The following is a 23,688-nucleotide window of genomic DNA, read 5'->3' as shown; positions in this document are numbered from 1 at the left end:
ACTGTATTGATGGGTATATACTTTGGTAAAAAATATTTAAAATCCCAAATGGCTCCAGGTTTCACTGCAACCACAGGAACCCACATAAAACTGTCAACAGAACAAATAAAGATAAATCAGAATATAAATGAAATTAAATTATTATGGTACTGAGGTTATTTTACTGTGTACTTTCATTAACAGCACTACAGTGAACACAAATGTGAACTTTTGGGCATTTATGCAGTTATCTGAGCCAGTATATTGCTCTTTTTTTACTAACAGTAATTTGAGGTGGTTTCTGTCACTTACAGTCAATAGTATTCCTAACACACTGAACCATACTTTGAGTTGCTCCAAATGAAACCTACTGCAATGATGAGACAGAAAAATGCTACCCAAGCAAACCTATTATTTTAAAAGTTCTGCTTCCTTTTCTTTGAAAGGGCTTCCTTCTGTACTGGTAAAAGAAATACACTGCAGCTTTTTAAGCTGTTCATAAGATACATGACTTTAGCATTACAAAGGATATACCCCCAAAAAATATACTGAAAATAAAGGGTTTATGACTGATCCTTTCATACTGATATTCACATACTCTGCTGCCCTTAATTAACATGGAAACTGCTTTATTAAAAAGCAGTACATTTAAACTCAATGTACTTCTTCCTCTACAATTTCTTCCTCTGAAAAAAAGATACTAATCAAGTCTTGGCTATTTTAAAATGAGATTCACAAATTATTTCAAAATCACTATTCTACTTATTATAACTGCACACCAAGCAAAGTGTAAATATTAGAAAAGTGTAAATATTACTTGGACAGGCTGTTATACTGAGAGGGTCCTTTATACTTGCACTAACGATTTTCTATACATTAAAAAGAACCCACCTGCTATTCATTTCTACCATCTTCACCCCCACCTTCAGTAGGGTTTGATGTATTTATACGAATAAATACAAATATAGGAGACCTTTTTTGTTGATTTTTTTTTGTAGTTTTACCAAGTCTCATCCTTAGATCCTGAAATGCATCCTCCAGTGAATTTAAGGAAATATAAAGAAGCCTGAGTTTTTAATATCTGAGAAGGGAACAGCTAACCACTCCAGTATTCTAGCCTGGAGAATTCCATGGACTGTACAGTCCAGAGGGTCACAAAGAGTCGGGCACGACTGAGCAGCTTTCACTTTTATGTTCCTAACTCACTGCTGCTGCTAAGTCGCTTCAGTCGTGTCCGACTCTGTGTGACCCCATAGACAGCAGTCCACCAGGCTCCACTGTCCCTGGGATTCTCCAGGCAAGAACACTAGAATGGGTTGCCATTTCCTTCTCCTAATGAAATTTAAAATCTACTATTATTTAAAATATCATTAAAAGATATGGATTAATACTGAACATTCAGGAGTTACTAAAAGAACAACCTGTGACTATCACAAAATGTGATACCCCTCACTTCACAAGGACTCGCCTTCTTAGAGTCCAGCTCAGTATCCTCTGTGTATGAGTATATCATCACATAAAATACAAAACAGAATTTGTTATTTAATACTATGTTTGAATTGGTGCTAGCAGCAGGGACATTTCTACCAGATCACAGCTCCTTCCCCCTCTATACTCGTTTCTAACTTGAACATAGCTACTAGGACCTTAAGGACCAAACATTTTAAGAAGTATGGCCATTTATATTAATTGCCCTTCTCTGATACCATCAGGTTAACTATGAGACTCCCGAGTTATGAACTGCCAGGCAATAATACTACAGCAACCCTATATATTATTTTCTTTCGTTCTTTGGGAAATCCATCTTATAAAGTCCCTTTCCTGCACAGATAAAGTTTTTCCCAAAATTTGAACACAAGGAGACAAATAACCAAAATCCAAGCTGAAATAAAAGTCGATTATGTCTCCTTTAGCAAAATAAACATTCTGATCTCAATGTATATTTGGGAGTATTAGTACTTGGGAAAGCAACACAAAAGGTTCTTTTGTTCATATTGAGAGGTAAAAAAACCCCCAAATTCAGAAAAGTTATCAGTGCCTCAGTGTGATTAAAGAACAGGTTAAAAATATAAAATTATTTTTGGAAAAGTTAAGTCCAAAATGAAGCTGTAGGGAAATACACATTCAAAATATTTTAAGCCTTCATGATTAGTGAACAAATAGAAATGAAATCTTACATGCAACATTTGTTACTTGCAGACAGAGTAGAATTCTCTTGCAGAATTGACGAGCGGGAAATACCGTTGAAACCACCCTGGAGTTCCAAGTGCAGGTGGTCTAGCAGGTAGCGCATGAACTCATGGGCATCCTGCTGCTGATAACCCCTTGAAGCAAACAGACACAGTCACTGAGCGGCTCTGCCTCCCCGGCCAGACACGCTGGAGGGTGAACTGATGGGAGGGCCGCAACGCTGCGCTCAGAACACACGGAGGCTCCCTCACCCCTCATCCTCACTTCCTTCTTGTCTTACACATAAAATTACCTTCAAGACAGAATTCCACTTCTTAAAAATAAGTTTGGAAACACAGACTAGTAGCGCTAATTAGACTTAGTGATCTCAACTGACCTCACCTGAGGGGAATACTGAGAGGCAAAAAGGGGGTTGTGTGACCCGCCTGAAGTCCTACAGCAGGAGAGTAACAGAGATGGGACCAAACCCTGTCTCCTGGATGGACTGTGAAGCTCCTCATTTCCCACACAGCCTCTCTAGGAGAGGCTCACATGTTAAAACTTCACATCATACCTGCACCGGAAAACTAGGTCTAAAGTTTTATTAAAGTTTGTTTTAAGAAATAAAATCTTCAGATTAAAAGATACTAATTTTCAAACAATGGCTGAAAGGAAGAAAAATTTTATCTAAAGAGCTAAAGGTGTCTAACATTCTATGCTTACATCCTAATCTCTGATTCAAAGGACATTTTTTTTTAAACAAATGAAATTTTCAAAATGCACTGACACATATACAATTATGCTCTAGCCTAAAACTTGAATATGTATAGCCACATATTCTGGGGTTATTTCTTATACTCTATTCAGTCAGGAAATTCTATGGGATTCTTATGCTAATACATATCAATGACAAGTACAGAGTAATGAAATCTGACAAAATTAAGCTGGTACAGCTAGAAGGGTTAGAGGTTTATGTAGATAAGTCAGCAGTGACGTCTAAAGTACATTTTTAAAATTATGGATAGGAAAGACTTCTGCCTACATTTTTTACCAGCATGGAAGGTTCTCTTTAATCTCTGCCCTAAGTGACAAGTTTTCTGACCTGGTCTAGAGTCAAAATTTTCATCACCCTTCTAGGCAGTGGTTCCACAAACAAAATTTCTTTTAACCAGATTTTCCCCCTTTTCCTACAATTTCTCCTGGAAATAAATTATGGAAATGATCTGCCTAATCAATGGAATTTACATCGAAAGTCAGTATTTCACTGTAACCTTTTCTAAACTATTTAGTAACTAAATAGTAATACATATGTTGTTCAAGCATTTAAGACTCATGAATAAAATGTTAAACTTAAGTTAAAAGTAAAACTATTCAAAGTTGGTAGTTCCTTTATATATATCTAAGGAGATGCTCTAAACCCTTCCAATATACATCTTTTTCATGACTCAAAGATAAGATCAGTATCTCAGGCCATATCTGAAATTCTATCCTGTATAAAAAAGTTTTATTCTCTGACCAAAATAACCTAATATCTAATCATCATTTTCTAAAATGGATCATTAAAACCTTTATCTTGCAGTTATCTCAATTTGCATTTTCATCAAACACATATCCATCCCTTAAAATAACCTGCCTAGTGTACATTAATGACCATTTCCAACCACACCATGATTCTCTTTCCTTATATCAAAATACACTATTTTCTACTGTTTCTTTTACCATTAGAAATACATTTGGTGATCTATATGAGATCATGGAACACTCATTGTTTCATAAAGGTAAATTATAGGCATCTGTTACAATTTGTGATCTTTACCCAGAGAAGGAAAAGTCTGTGTTTCTTCTAGGACTTTTTTTTTTTCATTCTGACTTAAGAGACATTTACAATTCCATTTCTAAACATTTAAACAAAGCCTCTCATTGACTTATCTGAAGAATGGCAGCACCAGTTTCACCACTGTTCCTCATCCTCACTTGTTTGTGACCTCACATAAAGATTACCTCTTTCTCTTTAATGTCTGTAGGAAATCTGTATCATAAAGACAAATCATCTTAAGAGAGCACACTGCAAACATAAAAAGCCTAGACGATCATAAGGCCTCCATTCTGAATGAGGGGCGCTGCTGAGGCACAACACACAGGAACATAGAGCAACTGTCTCTTCACAGAGTTAGGGCACGGGGGGACAAGCCATATGTATTCAGATCTTAGGGCAAAGAAAGGTGCCAATGAAGAAAACGTTACTCTGTGCCTGTTTAAGTGAAAAGCAGGTATTCCAAATGAAACAGACACCACATAATACAGGCGCACACACACACACGCACCCGTGCAAGGCTCCACATGCACAGCTGTGATACAGGCCTATGCACTACTGGCCGTCCACTGCTAGGTAAGGACCGCTGCACTATGTGTGAAATGGCGAAGACCAGCGCGGGACAGGATAGGCCGCTACAGAACCAAATTTTATCACTCTAAAACAAGCTTCTTCTGAAATGTCTAGGATACATGAGAGCTTTAGGTTCTGTTCATATTTAAAATAAACTACAATTTTGCCCAAATTATCTGTAAAACCAAAAGCAGTTACAATTAGCTATTCCTACCCAGTGTAAGGTATCAATCAAGGCTGAGTTTCTTCGAGACAAAAATACTAGAAAATGAAAATAATAATGTTTTTGTTTATAAACACACAAAAAACCCATACAACAGATAAATTCCTAATTAGAATTAATACAGGTGTACCTCGTTTTACTGCACTTTGCTTTACTGTGCTTTGCAGGTACTGTGGTTTTTACAAGTCAAGGGTCTGTGGCAAGTCTGTTGGGGCCATTTTCCAACATTTGTTCACTCTGTGTCTCTATCACATTTTGGTAATTCCTGTCCTACTTTAAATCTTTCTGTTATTATTTTTGCATTTGTCAATGTGATCAATGGTCCATGATCTTTGATGTTACTCTGGTCATTGTTTTAGGGTGCCACAACCATGTAAGGCAGCAAACTTAGTAAATGTCGTGTGTTCTGACTGCTCCACCGACAGGCTGGTCCTGTCTTTCTCCCTCCCTCCGGCCTCTCTATTCCCTGAGACACGATGATATTCAAATTAGGCCAAATAACAACCCTTAATGGCCTCTTAAGTGTCTAACTGACAGGAAGAGTCGCAAGTCTCTCATTTTAAATCAAAAGCTAAAAGGATTAAGCTTAGTAAGGAAGATATGTCAAAAGCCAGGAGAGGCCAAAAGCCAGGCCTCTTGCACCAAACAGTTAGACAGGTTGTGAAAGCAAAGGAAAAGTTCTTGAAGGAACTTAAAAGTGCTGCCCCAGTGAAGACACCATTAATTTAAAAAGTGAGATCCTATTGCCAATACGGAGAAAGTTTTATCAGTCTGGACAGAAGATCAAACCAGCCACCACATTTCCTTCAGCCAAAGCCTAATTTAGAGCAAAGCCTTAATAACTCTCCTCCATTCCAGGAAGGCTGAGAGAGGTGAGGAAGCTGCAGGAGAAAAGCCTGAAGCTAGCAGAGGTTGGTAAGCGAGGTTTCAAGAAACAATCCGTCTCCCTAACATAAATGTGCAAGGTGAAGTGGCAACTGCTGATGTGGAACCTGCAGCAAGATACCCAGATCTTGCTAAGATCAATAATGAAGATGGCTACACTAACCAACAGATTTTCAATGTTGACAGAACAGCTTTATATTGGAAGAAGATGTCATCTCGGACTTTCACGGCTAGAGAGGAGAAGTCAAGGTCCAGCTTCAGAGGACAGAGTGACTCTCTTGCTAGGGGCTAATGCAGCTGGAGTCTTAAGTTGAAGCCAGTGCTCATTTACCGCTCTGAAGATCCTAAGGCCATTAAGAATAATGCTCCATCTACTCTGTCTGTGCTTTATAAATGGAGCCACAAAGCCTGGATATGGCACATCTGTTTACAACATTGTTTACTGAATATTTTAAGCCCACTGTTGACACCTACTGCCCAGAAAAGATTTCTTTCAAAATATTACTGCTCAAGGACCACACACCTGTGATGTGTTGCCCATGAGCTCTGATGGAGACATACAATGAGATGAAAGTTGTTTTCAAGGGATCGAACTCTCTGGATATTGACATCTGTTAACCAAGGAAAATGGGCTTTCTAAACTATAAAAAAATTTTACTTTGGGATTATAACTACAATAAAAACATAATTCAAGACTCACTTCATTTCCACTTTGGCATGTTATAAGAACATTACCCTGTACACATAATAGGTAGTGGTGGTTTAGTCACTAAGTCATGTTCGACTCTTTTGTCACCCCATAGATTGCAGCCCGCCAAGCTTCTCTGTCCATGGGATTTTCCAGGTAAGCATCCTGGAGCGGGTTGCCATTTCCTCCTCCAGGGGATCTTCCCGACCGAGGGATCCAACCCAGGTCTCCTGCACTGCAGGAGGGTTCTTTACCAACTGAGCCACCAGGGAAGCCCTGTACACATGACAGGAGTAACAGTTATAAGAAGAAAACCCTACCTCACAGCCTTACCCCGGGGCATTGGGCAGTGACCCTGCACTATGACTTTATCCATGACACAATCTCAAGACCTAGGTCTAACCAAGAGAAAATGATTCTTTGAGAAACCCACTCCAGTAGTCTTGCCTGAAAAATCCCATGGACAGAGGAGCCTGGTGGGCTACAATCCTTGAGGTCACAGAGAGTAAGACACGACTTGGTGACTGAGCAACAACATGAAACTGGGGAACAATCTGAATTATTACAGAAAAAGAGAAAGCCCTGCTGAGAACACAGAGACATCTTACTCTGCTCAGTCGCTCAGTCATTAGCGAGCTCTAAGAGGCCATGTTTTACAGGAATCAGTCCAGCAACGCCATCCAGATTTCTCAACATGGTCAGCTTTTGCAGTTCTTTTCTTTCATCAGTAGGAATAACAGAATGTGTAAAATTAAGTAGCTAAAAACTGACTCATGCTCACAGCTAGAATAAATAAACTGGTAGAGGTAATGGGCAGATTTAGATGAAAAGCAGAATTAAATGAAGGGGGAACTGAGTCACCATGCAGTCCAAGCAGAAGAGTTGAGACAGCTGGTGGGCCTCACGTGGGCGTGCGGACAAGCTACTACAAGTTTACTGTGAACACATCTATCACTGACCAGCGTCATAAAGACCTGGGTTCTCATTCTAGTCCTATCCCTACTAGATGTACAACACTGAACTGCTCTCCTCTGTCGAAGCTTCATCATCTTTAAAATGAAGCTAACACTTCCTGTGGATAATAACTGCACCCACGAAATTAGAAGACCCTTGCTATCTGGAAAGAAAGCTATGACAAACCTAGACAGAGCATTAAGAAGCAAAGATAGCACTTTGCCGACAAAGGTCCAAATACTCAAAGCTATGATTTTTCCAGTAGTCATGGATGGATGTGAGAGTCAGCCCATAAAGAAGGCTGAGTGCTAAAGAATTGATGCCTTTGAACTGCGGTGTTGGAGAAGACTCTTGAGAGTCCTTTGAACAGCAAGAAGACCAAACCAGTAATTCTTAAAGGAAATCAACCCTGAGTACTCACTGGAAGGACAAATGCTGAAGCTTCAATACTTTGGCCACCTGATACGAACAGCCAACTTACTGGAAAAAGACTCAGATGCTGGGAGAGAATGAAGGCAAAAAGGAGAAGAGAGTGGCAAAGGATGAGATGGTTGGATAGCTGACTGAATCATGGCTAGTCCACTGAATCATGGCTAGTCCATTGAATCAAGTCCATTACTGATTCAATGGACACAAACTTGGGCAAAGTTCATGGGAGATAGCGAAGGGCAGGGAGGCCTGGCTGCAGTCCATGGGGATGCAGAGAGTTGGACATGACTTAGCGACTGAACAACAGCAATGCTTCCTACCTTGATGGGAATTCTGTTGTTTCTTAATGAAGATCAGATATAAAACACCCAAAGTGCTTGGCACATAACAGATATTCAACAAATGGAAGCACTTTTTATCTGGTAACAAAACACAAGGATTAAATCCCTATCAAGAGTCTAACTAGGTCAGTTCAGTCGCTCAGTCATGTCTGACTCTTTGCAACCTCATGGACTGCAGCATGCCAGGTTTCCCTGTCCATCACCAACTGCCGGAGCTTACTCAAACTCATGTCCATTGAGTCGGTGATGCCATCCAACCATCTCATCCTCTGTCATCCCCTTCTCCTCCTGCTTTCAATCTTTCCCATCATCAGGGTTTTTTCCAACGAGTCAGTTCTTCACATCAGGTGGCCAAAGTATTGGAGCTTCGGCTTCAGCATCAGTCCTTCAATGAACTCGGGACTTATTTCCTTTAGGATGGATTGGCTGGATCTCCTTGCAGTCCAAGGGGCTCCTGAGTCTTCTTCAACAGCACAGTTCAAAAGCATCAATTTTTCAGTGCTCAGCTTTCTCTATGGTCCAACTCTCACATCCATACATGACTACTGGAAAAACCATAGCTTTGACTAGACAGACTTTTGTTGGCAAAGTAATGTCTCTGCTTTTTAGTATGCTATCTAGGTTAGTCATAGATTTTCTTCCAACAAGCATCTTTTAATTTCATGGCTGCAGTCACTACCTGCAGTGATTTTGGAGCCCAAGAAAATAAAATTGTCTAACTAGGTGACTGATAGAAATTTCTACCAGTGATTAGCAATAACTTAACAATCATTTCTACCTTTCCTATTTAGAGTCAGATAATTCTAAAATTCTTACAAGATATTCCTTCCTGAGAGGAGATTTAAATAACATGAAATACAAAAGAAATATCCTTCAAAACAAAGACCAGGGTTAGCAATAGTCAATTACATCTGATCCTCAAGGCCAGACTCTTCAGGAAGGCAACAAGTTACAGTCCTACTACCCTTCAGACACTTCTCCACACTACCCACAGATATGCACCAGTCTGAGACAATCAAGCAAGATATACTGCTAAGGTTTACTACACCATGCTGGCTTTAAAAAAGGAGAGGAGCATATACTAGATGCCAGAATCATGACTAGTAAGAACCATGATGTGCTTCAGAAAGATAAAATCAGCAGAAGGTGGCAAAGGCTGTTGTCAAACACCCGCAGTGCTTCAAATCTGCTGCTCGCTACAGGGCTGATGAGCCTAGGAGAAGAGGGGCTTTTCTGACAGCAGGGCGCTTCCCTCTCAAGCGAGACTAGATAAACAACATGGAAAACTCAGCGACTCTGCAGCCATGTAAGGAGATGATCTGTTCATTTGTTACTGTCTGAAAAATGAATCTTATGGACTTAACTACAGTCTGGAATACAGTACCATGGTTTTCTACTGATTAAATCTGGATTTTTTTTAGCTGAAATAAGACAGTATATGATGATAATTACTGTTTATAAGATTTTAAAAGAATCAAGGAAATTTTGTCCAGTATGTTTTTCTAGAGCACATAAGTTATTTATAAGGTCTTTGTTTTTATAACAACAAAATGCCCTGCTTTTTGTTAAAGACATTTCTAAGGTCTATTATTTAAACACATTGTCTAGTAGGATATATCCAACTTATTTTCTCCTTAGAAAACAAAACAGTCTTCATTATTGAGAATACCACTTGTTGGAAACTGTTTCAGGAACAATGTAAGGACTAATATTCATGTTTTAAATATCCTTCATTAAATATTACTTACCTAAAATTGGGCATAATCTTCCAAACAACATAAAATAAGGACTCTGGGCTAAACGCAGTCTGGCTACCTTGCCATAAAGCACAGAGTGTCTTCCTAAACTCTTCCACCAGAGACCTGGAAGAGAGGAAGGGATGATGAAACCCTGTGGCATTCGCGAGAGGCTAGTGTTTCAGTACACAATGCCAAACTGTCTAAAATTCACAAATATGAAAACAAAATATTTGGTCTCTTCTGAACTAAATCTGACAGTTAAGTAACAGCATCTCAAAAACCCATACAAAAAGCAGTAATTACCTGACAAAACTAGTTTTTTAATTATATGGTGAACTCCTGAGTATGCCATCATACTTGTAAAATAAAGCAATGGATAAGTTACAAACCAAATTACTTACTGATGCACATTTTAAAGTATGTAAAACAGGTAACAGAATCTCTTGTCCACCTCCTGGCTCTCTCCTTCTTGCCCCTCACTAGGAGCACTTCTCAGACTTGTTTAGGACTATCTGCTCATCTCTGCCGCAGAGAGTTAATCTGATCGCAGAGCTTCAAAACCCACCTCTGTCCTAGTGACTCTCAAATCCAAATCTGAAATCCACATTTTTCGGACGACTGCTTTTATCCAGGTGTCTCCAGGTCCCAGCAGGAACTTCCTACTGGGCATCCTCTGTCTCTTCTCACCCATCATGTCCTAAACCTGCTCCCTGCACTCTCCCTGTGGCTACCCAGGCTCCACTCACTCCCCCCACAGGAATACAACTTCCACTTTTTTCTTGGCACAGGAGTTCATGGAATAAAAAATTTTGAGTGTGTCCACTTCCGACAAATCCCCTTAAAGAGAAGGAGTGGTCCTGCTTCACTCCTTCTTTTTGCTTTCCGGCTAGAGTGAGGTTCAACGGTGGTTCCCCAGCAGCACTGTGGACAATGTAGATGAGAGCCCAGGGATGGTGGACAGGGCGTCAGGCGAGCCCGGTGAGTCCAAGAAACGGAGCTAGGTGGGCAAGCTCCAACTTTTACAGAAGAAAATAAACCAGGGGTGCTTAAGTCTCCATTAGTTTTGGGTTTCTATGCACAAAGGTAACCTTAAACACCTCCTCAACTGCAATGACTATGTGTCAATACAGCTACCATCCTCACAGAAACCTGGTTGATGCCAGAGAATCTCGCCACCTTCTTTCTCAACCCCTGTTATCCAGCAGGTTCCTGAGATAAACATTATGTTTTTTACTTCCTAGTACCTAAATCCTCATCCTATGTTTGAGGAACTCCATCTTAAGAGTCTTCTGAGAGTCAAAGGCTGCCTCCCGCTATGGAAGCTGAAAACACTAAATACTTGCTCCTCAACCCTCGCCCCACTCCCTCCTTGCAGCCAGGATTCCGGTACATGGCCTTGGTATGCCTATTTGAAGCAGGAATTAGAAAAGAAGCTATGACAGTGCCAAGTCATTTCAGGTGGCAGCGAGCATCTTCAGGAGCGTGGGGGCAGTTTGCGGGGAGATGGGAGAGCAATCACAGCAGCTTCCACCCAGCACCAACTCCAGCAGTGCTGGCAGTGGGAAAGCTTAGGCAGAGCATGGACAGTGGTCCTAATAAGAACACCTTTATGGATGACTGGACTCTAGACCTGATTTCCCACCCATCTGGTAATGGTAAGTTCACCAAAGACCTTCAACAAATTCCTTTTCTGCATAAAACGGCCAGAGGCAGTTTCTGTAATTTGTAACTAAACCCTAAATCACACTAAGGCATCCAGTACTACTAATTCTTCCCTTTTGTGCACGTGTATTTTTTCCTCTTCATTTCACTGCTATTCCCTCTAACCAGTCACTATAAAGTGTGATGCCTCCTTGAACGCAGGCATGTTCTGGCTCATCCTGCACGCTGCCGCCAAAGCAGACTCTTACAACTGCACTCCTCGTGGCATCATGCCCTCCTTGCGCCAACGCCTGGCTTCAGTGCGTACTCCTCCCTGCAACCATTCTAACACGGTCTACGCTATTCTCCCTCAGCCAGGCAGAGGAACAGTGTCAGACTGTTAAGTACTAGACTACGTGCGGCTTTTCAGAATGTGTGGGGATGGGTGTGTGGGAGCAGGGATGGGCAGAGAGGGAAAACATTACATTGTTATAGACTCATTTCAGTAATGTTAAGATGCCTCTTACAGCCATGATAAAATGATACAACTTCTGAACCCCAACAGAACATGGTTTGAATTTGAATACATATTGTTTTGGTTCTCAATAATCACTTGTCACTTCCTCCTCCCACATCAACTAACAATTGACTGTATTGCCTGCCCCACAATGAATTTGATAACTGCAAATTAATTATTCAAGATAGGTTTACCTAACCCTATCACACAAATTAATTCACAAAGACTAATGACATTCATGCTGCTCATTCACAGACATCAATTTTAGAATGCCCCCATCCACAGACTCCACAAGCAGAGTGCTGAATTTATCCTGCCTGCTAGGTAAACAGAAGTAAATGAATTTCGACAGTTATTAAGATCGCCAGCTACATACTGAAACACAGCTGTTAAGAGCTTCCTTTTAAATGTACCTGCCTATTTACTCACATAACACAATGGAAAGCATCAGTAAGAGTATCTGTTTGCACATATTCTGAGACTCACACGTTGCTGTCCCCCTGGCTCCTGGTGTGGTACGTTCGCCGCCCTGCTGTCTTCCCATTTCGTAATTCCACGGCAGGCAGTTCTTTGAAATAACAGCAAAACTGCTCAATGTTACTATTTTAAAAGGAAGGAAAGAAAATTATTTTTTAAAGGTCCTAGGACCTGTAAAGAAAGTACTATGAGACCCACATATGGATTTTGAAAATGTGATCTGTCAATTTCTCATTAAAGTGATATTCAGTGCAGTCTCTTACATCATGTTTTCTTAAGATTCCTCTTTTGTTCCCAGAAAACAATACAAGTAAATGACTTTGCAGAAATAAAGAAAGACCTTAAAGCAAACTCTCTGTTTCCAAAATCCTCAATCCCCCTTCCCATTCAGAGATTATCACCATTTCTTTCTTTTCAGGGTGTTTGTTTCCAAGTGTTCAATAATCTCTTCCAGCAGAAGCAAACTATGAGAGCAACCATATTGTTTGAATACACTATACAGAGTAACAAGGAGAATTCAGTAGCAACTAGAATTTCTTCTTACAGCAAGAAAAACTGAGAGCCAGCCCCTTTAAGGAGAGAGCACATGTGGCTTCTGGCCCTGGGATGATAATTTATTCCGGTCTTTGACACCACATTAGAATCTGAAAGAACACAACTTTCTAAATAATCTCTTCTAGATAACTTAGGTCAGCCTTGTTGCCCGTTTTATTTTTCACTGCTCATCCTACACGTTGAGGATTCTCTAAACATCTGATCTAATGACCATACTTAAGATGCAACTAATGACTGAACTGAGTTCTCTGAACAAGTTCCTTACAGCCCAGAGGTCTGCGAACTATGGCCCGCAGGACAAATCTGGCCCCAGGCCAGTGAGCGTTTCCATTTTTAAAGTGAGTTTTGTATTTTTAAAGAGTTGTTTAAAAGGGAGGGAAGTATTGAAGGGAGGAGGAAAATATGTGAGAGGGCCTGGATGTGGCATGCAAAGATTAAAAATATTTATTTAATCTGGCCTTTTTCAGAAGTTTGCTGGCCCACGGTCAAGCCTATTTAAGAAGTGACAGGAACTAAATAATAACTGCTAACAGTTATTTACTGCCAAGCACTGCTCTAAGCACTTACGTAAATTATACACTATCTTCCCAGCTACTCCGTGAGGCAGACTATTATCCCCATTTCACTGATGAGAAAACCAAGGCACAGGGAACTGAGGTAACTTGCCCCGAGTTACCAGGCTAGAGTCAGGGCCAGAGACAGAACCTGAACGTGCAGCCCCTGCTCTTTACCATTCCACCAGAGACTGACATTAGATAGTTGAGGTCTGACTGTGACTTTACCTGAGCGACTGCAGGATGGCGTTCATGAAACACGTGTTCCCCAAATTCCGAAGGCCCGTGGCGCAAACGGCAGTGGTGCTGCCCTGTAAGATGGAATGGGAGGCTCCTTCAGTGATGCCGAGAAGGCCAGCTGCTTCAGACACCAAAGGGCAAAGGCCTGTATTTGAAACTCTAGCATCAGGCCAGGTTGGAATCAATCCTTTTCAGTCCAATGAATATTTCAAATTCTCTTTCTACTCTCTGTATAAGTGTCTGGATATTTTTAGAAGGCTGTTTCTGATCCTAGGACTGTTCTAAATGGAAACTTAATAGGAAATCAGCTTTAGTAAGTACTATGGAGTACATGATGTAAAACCCAGGAAGGTCCTTAAAAGAAATAAGTTTAAGACTTCATGCCTTTATTATTGTTTTTATTTAGTCACTAAGTCGTGTCTGACTCTTTTGTGAACCCATGGACTGTAGCCTGCCAGGCTCCTCTATCCATGGGATTCTCCAGGCAAGAATATTGGAGTGGGTTGCCATTTCCTTCTTCAGGGAATGTTCCTGACCCAGGAATCAAACCTGAATGTCCTGTACTAACAGGTGGATTCTTTACCACTGAGCCACTTGGGAAGCCCTAACACCTTCATAAGACTACTAAAGCTACTACAAAGTGGAAAAAATATAACTAAGGAACAAACTTACCATAACTTCAGACCCACAGAATCTGCAGTAGGGACCTTTACCAGAAGGAAGCAAGGATCTCTGAGACCCTATGCAAAAGGGTAACAAGGTACACAAGGAGGCCTTAAGAACAAACGCTCGCTAAGGTACGGGAGCGTGGTGGTAATCCTCACGGAGGGCAGGCACTGACAGACTCGCCGGGGTATTTAGTCACGTCGAAAGTTGTTAGTACCAGTGGCAAACACTTGGTAAAATATCCCAAATACAAGACATACATTTGTAAAAGTTCATAAGGGGGTCACATTAATGTTAAGAGTTGTAATCAGTGACTAGACCTCAATCAATTCTTGTAGTTGAATAAATTTTAATTACTTACATTTACTTTTAGTAACTTGCTGTTCAGTGATGAGTTTTCCAAAAGTTTTCTTTTCCTATGCCTGTCAGCTGTGAAAGCTGAGCTATTAAAACACAAACAGACAGACAATCAAAAAGACACTCCTACACACACACCACCCAGCAGGACAGAGAGCAAAGGTGGCCGTGCTAAGCTCTGAAGGCACAGCCCTGGCTGACTGAGTAGCCAGGCCAGGGAGGGACCCATGAGGCCGCTGTGGCCCACCAGGACTTCAAGTACTGGGGAGTTCCACTTCCCCTGGACATCCCCACTGCTCTCCAGCAGGGTGGGACTAGAATCTGCCACCTCCGGGCACCTCCCAGAGAAGCTGGCCAGGTAGATGTGGTCTCTGAGACGGTCCCTCTCCTCCACCACTCTTTCTACCGATGGTGAATCTCCAAACGAGAGAATACACACACCATATAAAAAAGGGAAACCCTGGTCTGACATGATTATTCTGACATTTAACATCAACTCTCAAATACTCTATTTCTTTCTTAATTTTGGTAAAGGTATCCTCTTTTGTTTGTATGTTGTAACAGATGATCACATAATCTGAGACTGTGGAATGATATATACATTAGATAATATATTTACCAACTCCTTTGATTCAGCTATGCTATGAAGCATGCTGTAAAACAGATCCTAAACAGCACATAAATTCTGAATTAAAATTATTTAAATTTTTCACAATGAAAGACAGACCCTGTTTGAAATTTATCAGAAAGTAATTCCTATCTTCAAAGGGTCACTTTAAAATGATGTATCAGGGAACTAATCCGAAGGAAGTAAAAGTTACTATTATTAAACAACACAGACTTTTAAGTCTACCAACCCTTTTCCATCTTCCAAAATTATCAGGTTAATCCAAAGAAAATATGTGATTGTTTTTCTTTCCAGAATTTCCACATGAACTGCCTTGAGAGCAGTAGATCTAGTGACAGTCAGCTGCTTCCAAATCTAAAAATATTCTTAGGAAAAATGTCTTCAGAACTGTATGGGCCTCTCATACACTGATGACAAGGTAAGAACTGACCAACCCCATACCGAGTATGAAGGGGAAAGTGCCTTGAAAGTGAAAGTCGCTCAGTCATGTCAGACTCTCTGCGACCCCGAGGACTATACAGTCCGTGGAATTCTCTGGCCAGAATACTGCAGTGGGTGGCCTTTCCCTTCTCCAGGGGATCTTCCCAGCCCAGGGATCAAACCCAGGTCTCCCAGGTCGCAGGCGGATTCTTCACCAGCTGAGCCATAAGGGAAGCCCATATGTAATATAATGTCAAGTTATTCCTTTACAAATTCTGTGAGGAAAGAAGCTGCATCATAAGCACAGTGACAATGCTTAATAGCTAATTTTTATTCAACCTATAAAAATAAAGCCTTTAGATTTCTAAAATATGTTATTAAATTTTACCATTGTGTGATTCTCAAAATGGCAGAATCCTTTAGATCCATGCTATTTAACAAGGTAGCCACTCACTACATGTGGCTAGTAAATTTAAATTAATTCAACTTAAATAAAACACAGAATCCGGTTCCTTGTCATGCTGGCTCATTTTCAAGCGCTCCTCAGGCACACACGGCCAGTGGCTACACAGGGTGATTATACAAGGTTTCTGGTGCACAGTGCTGCTCTAGAGACAGGCTGGACAGTTGACAGTAAGACTCAGATGCAGTCATGGATCTTCCATTGTATCTTCCAGCACAGATTCAAGGCCATGTTTGAGAAACATCAAAATACACTTAGATAATGTTTCTCAACACAGAAGAAGGGTTGCAAGGTACATTTTTCAGTGGGGCCAAGGAGAAGTGAAGACAAGGCAGTCTGTGACACCTTTCACCTAATGAAGTGGTCACTGGAAATAAAAGATTAGAAAGCTGCTTATATAAAAGCATGCAGGTTCTTCAAAGTCCTGTTCACCCTCTGACTTAGTTCTGATGAATCTGTCATTGAGATGATAGTCTTTTCTTAAGAGAAAACTCTAGGTGGCAGGGAGAAATAATTTGGTGGCTATCTCCTTCTATAACAAAGAATCAGGTTACCAAGATCTTTACAATGACATCATCACACCAGAGAGTGATATTATAAAACCTACTGCAGGAATCTCCTACTTCACAGTTAATTGTGACAATTTCAGACCAAACTCAACAGTCTAGATCTGTGTGTCTACAGCTGTGTCTCCTAGACAAGGCTCCTACTGCTCTGTTCAGATTAAGAGAAGGGAGGAAATACTTTGAAAAAGTAAGGCGCCCCAACAGGACAAGCCAAAACGTACTTAAATCCAAAGTGTACTAATTAGTTTAGATTTTAAGGAAATCATTTCCTCCCTTTCAGCTTATAATCTACATTTAGTCAGAAACATGCAGAGAGACTTTGGTTAACCAAAGCTAGACAGTGTTTAACTTAGAGAACTCAGGTCATTCTCTATTCATCACACAATTTACAAATACCCTACTGGCTTTACATGTAAGTTTGCTAAGGGACTCCCACTTCTGGCATGTTCTCACAATGCCATTTATACATCAACTGTCAAAATAAATTAGATGGCACCTGATGATGGGGAGATTTACACAGGTTTCACCTGAGTCAGCAATCATTCCAGGACCATGCTTCCATCCACTGCAGCGCCAAAGACACTGCCACTGGGGCTTCTGTTTACTGCTTGGATTTTGGGTCCAGTGAACTGTATCTGACTAACCTATTTGGCTTCAGCAAAAAAAAAACTATTCACAGGAGTTTAATTTCTTTATGATGACAAAGCATTTCACAGCTTCCTATACTTTCAAGTGATAAATACTGGTCCTAACCAAAAAAATAAAAGAAACTATGATCTTCTGCTATCATATAGATGCAAAGTAAACAATAATATAATTAAACCTATTTTCACTTAAAATTTATTCATAAATTTCAGAGCTTCTAAGAAGACCCCATTAATACATTTGATAAGGATTTTCTAATATTTCAGGTAACCCTATAATGATTTTGGATCATTTTCTGCCCTTCCTTTGCACTAGCAAAACTCCTCTTGCAAATAAACTGAGGAACTTATAAGATGGTGGGTAGTAACTAGAAAACAGGCTCTGGAGCCCCTGGATACAGTTTATGACAAATACTAAATGAAATAAATGCTGAGTTATGATCACTGACAATTTTCATAGACCTAACTCCAAAGTTTATTTTGCTCACATTTCAATCACACTAAAAACACTGAGTGTGATGAGGTTACGGAACTCATCAACAAAACCCCGCTCAGAAAGTCTGGAAGGCCCTTCAAGCCCTTTCCACCCCTTCCTTCCCAAGGCCTATTACTTACTTCTCCAAGTTCTGCAAGTGTTCTCTGACTTTCTGTACCAGTCCCAGCTTGGTGTCATTAACCACAAAATCATCACAGCGATAACTGCAAGGAAAATATTAATCAGTGTGTGTAAAGAGCTTGAGGAAACCACAGTAATGAAATCACTAAAACCATGCTGCCAAGATGGTCACGTGGCTCTGCAGGCAGTTACAGTCAGCGGTGAGTTCAAAGAGGACGTAGAATCCACACTGGAATGTTTTTAAGGAGCCTTTTTAAAAAGCCACGTAGGCAGTGAACACTAGTTTCTTTTCACATTTTTATTCAAAAGCTCTCCAATTCCTCTTTGAAAATGAAATAGGCTGCGACATGTGTTATATTCCTTTTAGGGGTGCATAATACATGGAAAACGAAATACAAAGCACCAATTCTATTCATGTAGCATGAAGCCTAAAGCTTTAATGTGATCCCTCCCAACTCAAATTAATGGGGAGAAGAGATGTAAGAAAAAGGCAGGAAAAAGATAATTAACTGTAGGGATATTTGAATAAAAAAGTAAAAGCTATACATTTTACATGCCAGCCAAGCTCCTCTATCCATGAAATTTTTCAGGCAAGAATACTGGAGTGGGTTGTGATTCCCTTCTCTAGGGGATCTTCCTGACCGAGGGATAGAACCTGGGTCTCCTACATTGCAGCCAGATTCTTTACCGTTTGAGCCACCAGGGAAGCCCCTTTTACACATAATTTAAATAAACTAAACTGAGAAGAATGAATCTTTTCATTCTGCAATGTTAGAAAACAAAAGTATACAACAGTGGCTACGTCTTGCAGGAAACAAACGCTTTGGTGAAAGATGTTTAAGATGTTCTTTAGAACTGATATTGTATGTGTGTGTGTTTAGCAAGTCAATAAGCAAATAATATAAGGAATCACACATCATAAACTCTAACCTGTACCTTAGCATTCTATTTTTTTTCCTGGAATATGGCCAATTTTAACTGAAACAACTTCCAAGCTAGTACCAAAATATTCTTTTGAACTGCAGCTTTGTACAAAACCACTGATTAAAACTACCAAAGAGTAATGACAATAACAATGCCATTCTTCTGAGCAAAATTCTGAATGCCTAGCAATTAGCAAAAATCAGGTCAAATCTAGGACAATCCAAAACCTACTTCTTACATACCTGAAACCAGGCTATTCAAAAATTGTAAAGAGAATGGGTGAAAGTAATTTGTTTAAAAAAAGATTACACAAAAAACATAGCTTGTGTCTCTTAGTCACAATTTACATATGTAATTATTTAACAAGCCCCTCCCCCAAAATCTGACTATCTAATGCTGTCAATCAAGAGTCCCTAATATTCTCCAAGCTCCCATGGTCAATCCTTAACATTTCTACTGATAGCAAAAGCTACCATTCACATCCCAGACTGTTTCTCTTTGATCGAAGCCATCAGCAATGGGAAGAAAATAATTCTTTATTGGTTTTATAACAAACACATAAAGCAATTAAATTTGTGCTTCTTCTCAGCATAAATGTTAAGAGGGTAAGGTCTACTCTATAAACCTGGGATTAGGGCACTTGGTTCCTCTGTGAATCCCAGGCATGCACTAGAGCATGAAACTGCATTGTTACCCTAATGCCTACTTACATTCTCATTTTAGATTGGCATAAACATATACATGCACTTTGGCTAAAAGAATCACCCAGTGTTCAAACCAAAAACAGCTCCAACGCTACTGTTCATCTGGGGAATGAAGTCTAAGAGCAAATTTAGATGGCCTTTCACATATTTACATGCTGCTAGTCTATCTAATTGAAAAGTGAACCCCTTAACCTTCACAAACACACACACATACACAAATGGTTGCTTTGTTTAAAGAAACAAATTGCTTTAAATTATATGAAATAACTTTTTTCATATTAAAGTACTTCTTTTTGGTGGTAACATGAATTCAGCCTTTAGCATTTGTTAAAGGAACATTTTCATATATCAAAACAGACTTATGTATGGCCTTGCTCCATTCTGAACTAATCTGCCTTAACTGGGTCTATGTACTTCATCTCTTTGAGTGTTCATCACTAAAGTGAGTAAGTGGCTCTAGGCTCTAGAGCTGTGCTATTGTGGCACGGCTATTTTTCTGTTACTTTTCTACGCACTAATGAAGCACTGTAAAGTGCTTATTTCAATATTTTATGCAGAAAGCAGAAGTTACAGTGATACCTACATAAACTGTAATTTGTAGTTAAATTGAAATATTTACTTTAATTATAATACAATCAAATTACTTTTTCTGGCTCAAAAACTAAAAATGAAAAAAAATTTTTAACTTCCAAATCAAGGTGCGCCAATGAGATAGAGTGTAATTTTCCTAAGAATGGCAATTATGATTTAACACAGCAGAGCCAAATTAATAAGCTGAGTATAAAAAAGTTTTAAGATAATAGACAATGTTGAGTCATTTTCAGCAAATGCACAGTAATATAAAAAGAAGCTGCCTCTCTACAGTCAAAATATAATCAATGAACTCTGTCACAATGAATTCAGAATGAAATGTGTAACAAAATGATTTCTCATTGACTTTAGGGATTTGATCTTATAATTCTGGCAAGCTACAAAACAGCCTGAATTCTTGCTCAAGAAAGAAAACCATTTTTAGATGGAGAGATGAAACATTAATTTAGTATTTCAGTTCAGGGAATTATGTTTTAAAATTTGAGAGAAAGATCATAAAGGATATTTTACAAAAAATGAAAGATCTTCAGTTGATTCACCAAGAACTGACTCAACATTTGAAAACTATAAATACTTTTATTTTTAGCTTTAGATAAGTTTTACAAGAGACAGTGGCCAGTGAATACCTAGGGTATTTTGTCTCAAATGACTTCCAAATTGAAATGTCCTCATCTACTTGCCGGAGAAGGCAACGGCACCCCATTTCAGTACTCTTGCCTGGAAAATCCATGGACGGAGGAGCCTGGTAGGCTGCAGTCCATGGGGTCGCTAAAAGTCGGACACAACTGAGCGACTTCACTTTCACTTTTCACTTTCATGCACTGGAGAAGGAAATGGCAACCCACTCCAGCGTTCTTGCCTGGAGAATCCCAGGGACGGGGGAGCCTGGTGGGCTGCCGTCTATGGGGTCGTACAGAGTCGACTGAAGCGACTTAGCAGCTCAGCAGCATCTACTTGCAATCATAGCAAGTTCAGTTCAGTTCAGTTCAGTCTCTCAGTCGTGTCCGACTCTTTGCGACCCCATGAATCGCAGCATGCCACGCCCCTCTGTGCATCACCAACTCCCGGAGTTCACTCAAACTCATATCCATCGAGTCGGTGATGCCATCCAGCCATCTCATCTTCTGTTGTCCCCTTCTCCTCCTGCCCTCAATCCCTCCCAGCAGCAGAGTCTTCCAATGAGTCAACTCTTCGCATGAGGTGGCCAAAGTATTGGAGTTTCAGCTTTAGCATCAGTCCTTCCAAAGAAATCCCAGGGCTGATCTCCTTCAGAATGGACTGGTTGGATCTCCTTGCAGTCCAAGGGACTCTCAAGAGTCTTCTCCAACACCACACTTCAAAAGCATCAATTCTTTGGTGCTCAGCTTTCTTCACAGTCCAATTCTTACATCCATACATGACCACTGGAAAAACCATTGCCTTGTAGATGGACCTTTGTTGGCAAAGTAATGTCTCTGCTTTTGAATTATGCTATCTAGGTTGGTCATAACTCTCCTTCCAAGGAGTAAGCCTCTTTTAATTTCATGGCTGCAATCACCATCTGCAGTGATTTTGGAGCCCCAAAATATAAAGTCTGCCACTGTTTCCACTGTTTCCCCATCTATTTCCCATGAAGGGATGTGACCAGATGCCATGATCTTTGTTTTCTGAATGTTGAGCTTTAAGCCAACTTTTTTCACTCTCCTCTTTCACTTTCATCAAGAGGCTTTTTAGTTCCTCTTCATTTTCTGCCATGAGGGTGATGTCATCTGCATATCTGAGGTTATTGATATTTCTCCCGGCAATCTTGATTCTAGCTTGTGCTTCTTCCAGCCCAGCGTTTCTCATGATGTACTCTGCATAGAAGTTAAATAAGCAGGGTGACAATATACAGCCTTGACATACTCCTTTTCCTATTTGGAACCAGTCTGTTTTTCCATGTCCTGAAAACATGCTTCCTGACCTGCCTTAAAAGCAATCAAACTCATGTTGCAAATGTTTTTTAATCTTTTACATCTGTCACTTTCAGTTAGATTGGAAAAAGCTACTTTCTATCAACACAAACAAGAACCAGTTATGTGGGATCAAAACCCCAGATTTACTGGAATTAATTCCCTTATTTGATCCACTTCAAGTTAACATACTGAAAATATTTGTGCTCTGAAGTGGACTGTATCATGGGTGCAGTTATTAAAATGATGCAGTTACTAAAGCTGTTCAGTATACATGTACAAATATTCTGACTCATCACCAGTGGAACTGTTATAAGAGACAGAAGGTAATGAATTTAATGACTACATGCTCTTTGCCAACATTCACTGCTTGAGTCATGGCAGATTTTACAAAGGTTTACTGTTCTGTTAACTCCAATTCAAGATTTTCTAGAATCAAAAGGAACACCTGCCAATATTCAACATAAGAGAAAACATCACCCCATGACTTACATTTTTTACCTATAGCACAGTGCACATGAAGGAGCTAAATTTAAAGATCCAGGAAGGGAGAAAAAGCTTGTTTTTGACATAGCTAGACAGGTATGAGAATTTATGTTAAAATTTAAACTATTCATACTATAAGTTAATAATGGTTTTACACATTTCAACATGAACAAATATGCAAGAGATTTAAAATGCAATAGCATTATGTAAGTTGGCTCTAATAGCTACAAGAAAAATTAAAGAGGGAGGTGGGAGGGGGGTTCATGTTTGGGAACGCATGTACACCCGTGGTGGATTCATGTCAATGTATGGCAAAACCAATACAGTAAAGTAAAATAAAGTAAAAAATAATAATAATAACAAAAAAAAAGAAAAATTAAAGAATGCTTTGTTGACATGAATAAATTTAGAGCTGATTTTCAGTTTATACAATGGCCCTTTGAATTTGATATTGATAATACTGAGTTGTTACAAGAGTGAGTGGATTTACCTAACTTAGATACAGTTTTGAAACTGATATGCTTTTGCCTCAGTCAATTATTCTAAAAAAAAGATGTCAGTCCTGTCAATACAGATGTCAAGTATTAAAGAAAATGGGGGTTTTGGGGGGGGTACTTTATTGGAAAAAATTTTAATAGTGTTTGGAATCTACATTTTCAATGGCAACTCTTCTGACTAAATACAGATCAAGCATTTCTCATGAAAAGTTAGCATCTGAATGGAAATGTGCTATATGTATAAAATATCACACTGGATTCTGAAGGTTTCATATTTCAAAAAAAGATACAAACTATCTCTAATAATTCTACATGGATTACCATGTTGACATGGTAATACTGGGTTGGCCAAAAAGTTCATTCAGGTTTTTCCGTAAGATCGTAGAGGGTCAGTAACACCTTATGACAAAACCAGAAC

General features: G+C 39.7%; 1 protein-coding gene across 6 annotated transcripts in view; it reads right to left on the bottom strand.

The window, feature by feature from the left end:
• USP3 (ubiquitin specific peptidase 3) overlaps positions 1–23,688 on the bottom strand; it is a 100,682-nt gene that overhangs the window by 34,285 nt on the left and 42,709 nt on the right. For all 6 annotated transcript variants that reach the window (XM_018054316.1, XM_018054320.1, XM_018054318.1 and 3 more), the window contains 6 exons: positions 18,137–18,220; positions 14,805–14,886; positions 13,766–13,848; positions 12,438–12,551; positions 9,803–9,916; positions 2,157–2,303 (listed from right to left, as the gene is read on the bottom strand). In XM_018054316.1, the coding sequence (XP_017909805.1) occupies positions 2,157–2,303; positions 9,803–9,916; positions 12,438–12,551; positions 13,766–13,848; positions 14,805–14,886; positions 18,137–18,220 (624 nt within the window). The remainder of the gene's footprint in view (positions 1–2,156; positions 2,304–9,802; positions 9,917–12,437; positions 12,552–13,765; positions 13,849–14,804; positions 14,887–18,136; positions 18,221–23,688) is intronic.

Source organism: Capra hircus, chromosome 10, assembly GCF_001704415.2.
Source record: "Capra hircus breed San Clemente chromosome 10, ASM170441v1, whole genome shotgun sequence".
Lineage (NCBI taxonomy): Eukaryota > Metazoa > Chordata > Mammalia > Artiodactyla > Bovidae > Capra > Capra hircus.
The sequence above is the reverse complement of the archived record's forward strand: the minus strand, read 5'-3'. Positions and strand labels throughout refer to the sequence as shown.